We start from the raw sequence: 4,597 nt of genomic DNA on the forward strand, positions 1-4,597 counted from the left end.
ATTGAATTGTGTGATAACATCCAAAATGTTGACTAAAATGTAGCTGTATGCTTTGTCATTGAACATCAAATGTAAAAGACATAATGTGTTGCAAAATGGCAGGAATATCTTACAATGTAATGCAGTCAAATATATTGTTGTCTACATACGTTTTTGTGTTTCGCAGCAAATATTTTCATACACTAGGCCTACATTTGTTGTTGACTCCACCCACTGCATTAGCCAGCTAATTGTCCATTACAGGAAATACTTTGTCACCCTAAAATTGCTATAGTGGCTGCAATGTTATTGCAGCATGAAACGCTGGCTGGTTTCACAGAAATAAGGTTAACAGCTCATCTAACTTCAATTGTTTGGCCTATTTAAAGTGTTTTTCTATCAAAGTGATGTTTGTCATGTGTACACCCCAAAGGGAAACTTACAATTAAGTTTAATCTTGTATCCAGTCACTTTCTGTATTTTATTAATGTGATTTGTTTTTAATACTAGTGAAGTCTGTTCAGGGAGAAAAGCACCAAGTCATTTTGATACACATTCCACCACGAAATGACTTTTTAGTCTTTTTTTTGGGGGGGGGGACTTTAAGTCAAATTTCATATTTCATAATGGGCTAAAAGAATAAAAAATATTATTTAAAAAATCATACAAAATATTAGGTTGAGTGAATGTGTAATTTATTGTGCGATCAAGCATTAGTATTCATGAACTAACGTTATTTCTGTATCAGCATGGGCCTCATGTTTTTATTTAATAAATAAAAAAAGTTCAGTTCCAATCAGCTGTCACTCAGCCCCGCGGAGTCCCGCCCCTTTGGGTCATTATCCAATGAGCTGAGAGAAACCCACTGCTTCCGGTCCTCCATACAAACGCATGTCAACTAGCCGCTAGCTTAGACAACTACACTAAAAGTGGCAATAAACGCCACTGAAAATGGTTCAGTTAAGTAGACTCTGCCTCCGGAAAGTAAGTACTGTAGCGGACATACTTTTGATATCTTTATAACTTATCAACAGTGACTGTTTACTTACAAATGTAACGATGACATTGGCTGACAAGCTAACTGTTAGCTAGCTGTGGGACAGGATCTTGATCTCAAAACATCAACATTGACTAATTTGAGGTGTGTGATTCTTTTGCTAGAATTTACCCCATTCCCAGTGTTTAATCTTTGTATAATGCTATTCATCTGTGACTGAACAATATAGGTATTAACTAGTGTTAATATTTGCACCTTAGTTCATAGTTTTATATGATATTAAATGCGTAATAGATATATTTTGGGGCAGGTAAACTACTTTTTGGGCCTGGAAATAGACTTATGACAGCTGTTATGGCATCGTCTCTTACGGTACTTGGATATATTTTGAATCTCATGCCATCAATATCTCTTTTATGCCTTCTGCAGTATGGAAACTTTGTGGATAACCTCCGCCTGTACGTCTGCGGAGGCAGCGGGGGAATGGGTCTACCCCGCCTCGGGGGGCAGGGAGGAAACGGGGGAGATGTTTGGGTGGTGGCTTCGAAGAACATGAACCTCAAGAAATTCAAGGAAAAGTACCCCAAAAAACGTTTTGTAGGTGAAAACGGAGCCAACAGCAGGTTTGTTTATACAAACACAACCTTGAGTTTGATAGACAGTGTCAGGTCAGAATATCTTTAATTTATATTGGCTATTAGTGCTGCAGGGAGGGAACCCGGAAGTAAGCATCACCCTGGTTCCCCCGACAAAAAGCCAGTTTGATTTTTCCATTGGATTTCGGACATATTTGATGTTGTAGGAGTATTGAAAATCCCTGAAGCTTATGTGAAGTACAGACCTCATTCCAGGCATCTAAACAAAAATCCCTGTTGACTTTGAGATGAGTGAAGTGCAAAAATGCCAACTAGTTTCTGAGTTTAAGGACTTACTCCTGCAGCACTCTATTAACATCAGCTGATGATCTATGTTTTTCGGATACCCTCTTTTGTATTACAGATGCTAAGAGCTGTTTTGTGTATTAATTGTGTTTGAATGTAATTTATCGACAGTGTCAAAGCACTGAAAGGACTGAAGGGGGCGGACAAGGAGATCTCGGCTCCTGTTGGTATCACAGTCACCACTGATGATGGCAAGATACTTGGTAAGTCTTACTTATTTTGAAAAACCTCCCTCATCATTACTTTGAGGTTGTATTTTTATTTTTAATACTTCTGGTCAGGCTGTATTAAATGCCATTTTCTTACATTCAAGGCTTGTTTTGATGCAATCAAATGGGAGTAGCAGTCAACTGATGTTGCAGTAAAACCTCTTTTTTTTATTTTTTATCTCCATCCAAGGTGATCTGAATTCCGATGGCCAACGTCTGATAGTGGTAAAAGGAGGACGCGGAGGCGCCTACTACTCTGAGTTTCAGCCCAGTAAGGGCCAGGCCAGACACATAAGGCTGGACCTCAAACTCATCGCTGACCTCGGCCTTGTTGGGTGAGAGCCGAAACACACATCAACACATTAGTTCATTTTAGCAGAGACGCAACAACTGTCACAAATATTTCACTTAAATATCAAACTTTTTTGGTGTTGATACACCCTCAGGTTCCCAAATGCAGGGAAGTCATCTCTCCTGACAGCCATGTCTAATGCCAGGCCTCAGGTTGCCAACTACGCTTGTGAGTACAGAATACTACACACATGTAAAAACATGTACTGAGTTCAAAAAATATTCAGGTCAATATGCTGGGTCTTTTTCATTGTTGGCGTTTCTAAAATGATATTTCACAGTCACAACTTTAAGGCCGGAGATCGGAAAACTGATGTATAAAGATTACAAACAGGTACGGGAATGCGTATCGGTTTATTGTCTTTTAACTGTCTGTGAATATTGGCCTCATTTCAGTGGTTTCCTTCACATTAAGTGTTTTTTTTTTTAATGTAGATTTCTGTTGCTGATCTCCCGGGTCTGATCGAAGGAGCTCACGTAAACAAAGGCATGGGCCACAGGTTCTTGAAACATGTTGAAAGGACAAAGCAGCTTCTGTTTGTGGTGCGTAGTGACAGAAAGTAAATAAGCCAACACCTTCATACATGTTTGAATGGAGTCAGAATTAACACCTGATGATGATGATGAAAGAGTTAAAGTAGCTTGTGCTTTCTCTGGCTGCAGGTAGATGTTAGCGGTTTCCAACTGGCAGCTAAAACACCGCTTAGGTCGGCCTTTGAAGCTGTTCAACTTCTCACCAAGGTGAGACTGATATTTTTGAAAGATTTTCATATTAAAGTTGTAATTTTAACTAAAGATTGACATCATTGATCCATCTTCTTCTTCATCATCATCCTCCTCTCATCGTGGCCTGAAGGAGTTGGAGTTGTACAAAGAGGAGCTGGTATCGAAGCCTGCTTTACTGGTGGTGAATAAGATGGACCTGCCCGACGCTGAGGACAAACTAGCAGAGCTGAAGGAGCAACTACAAAACCCTCATGGTAAATGTGTTGGATTTTTTTTTACTATTGTATTTATGTATTGAAGGGTGGGCTTCTGTCCAAACCCTGTGAATCCACCTCTGCACACTGTTGACATTTTGACACACAAAACTATTAACCCATAAGAACCCAGACCTATTTATCCTTGAAGGAAAGTTACAGGGGATATACCACAGACCAAGTGGACCACATAGAACACATTTATGATGTTTTTAAATAAATGTCAAAGATCTGTGATGTGACATATATGTTACATTGGGCATTTACGGTATTTATGTTTATGATATTTCTTATTTTAAAATAAATAAACTTGACACCTTTTCTGCTTACATAAACACAAATGTGCCTTTTTATCTGCATCTCCACAACATTTATTACAATTGTGACATTATGGTGAAGTCACTTCTTGTCACAGTCACATGACCACCACATCAGGGTGTTGAGTATACGTCGCTTAGGGATTTTAATTAGTTAATGTCAGGCATAATGCTGAATTTCGGAAATGATAGAAGATTTAAAGTGTTTGTTACACCCGTGTCACTGTGGGTTCTTATGGATTATGCATTTGACTCTGGGATGAGACATCAGTGAATCCATTAACAAGTGAAAAAGCACAACGTGATGATCATCTGCCTTCTGTTTGACTGTTTGAATTTGGTGTCAAATCATACTTAAAGACATACTATTTAGGACTTGCTGCTAAAACACAAGCACAACATGTTTTAAACACAAGATTCAAACTTGGCCACTCCTCCCGGGCTCAACGAAAGTGAAGGCAAACCCGAGATTCATTCTCATTTCGAACAAGTTTTTATTGTTGTTTTTTTTGGGGGGGGGGGAAATCCTGTAAATAAACAAAATATTAGTATAGTTATAATACAAGTTTATAACCCAAGTCCAAACGAACTAATAGAACAATAAATTATATATAAGTAACCTTTTTATAAGACAAAGAAAATAATTGTAATGGAAAAATTGTATAGATTTATGTATATATTGCGATTCTGTTACAAAATGTACATTCTTTTAAAACTGTTTTATTTACCTTTATTTATTTATAGGGTTAAGTAAGCATTACTTGATTACTGTACCTTTTTTATTTTCTTACATTTTCATTCGGTTTGTTTTTCCTCCTGGCAG

At 38.0% G+C, this 4,597-nt stretch overlaps 1 protein-coding gene across 2 annotated transcripts in view; it reads left to right on the top strand.

Moving 5' to 3' along the window:
* Window positions 1-843: 843 nt before the first annotated feature.
* Window positions 844-4,597, top strand: part of gtpbp10 (GTP-binding protein 10 (putative)) — a 4,222-nt gene continuing 468 nt past the window's right edge. Inside the window, exons 1-9 of one of the 2 annotated variants that reach the window (XM_059339379.1) lie at window positions 844-963; window positions 1,406-1,599; window positions 2,029-2,120; window positions 2,317-2,461; window positions 2,573-2,646; window positions 2,759-2,811; window positions 2,913-3,020; window positions 3,141-3,218; window positions 3,334-3,457. In XM_059339379.1, coding sequence (XP_059195362.1) covers window positions 931-963; window positions 1,406-1,599; window positions 2,029-2,120; window positions 2,317-2,461; window positions 2,573-2,646; window positions 2,759-2,811; window positions 2,913-3,020; window positions 3,141-3,218; window positions 3,334-3,457 — 901 coding nt within the window. In that variant the 5' untranslated portion in view covers window positions 844-930. Of the gene's footprint in view, window positions 964-988; window positions 1,121-1,405; window positions 1,600-2,028; window positions 2,121-2,316; window positions 2,462-2,572; window positions 2,647-2,758; window positions 2,812-2,912; window positions 3,021-3,140; window positions 3,219-3,333; window positions 3,458-4,597 lie in introns of those variants that run through there. The other variant, XM_059339380.1, reaches the window with a different exon arrangement.

The sequence above is a fragment of the Centropristis striata genome, chromosome 8 (genome assembly GCF_030273125.1).
Source record: "Centropristis striata isolate RG_2023a ecotype Rhode Island chromosome 8, C.striata_1.0, whole genome shotgun sequence".
NCBI lineage: Eukaryota > Metazoa > Chordata > Actinopteri > Perciformes > Serranidae > Centropristis > Centropristis striata.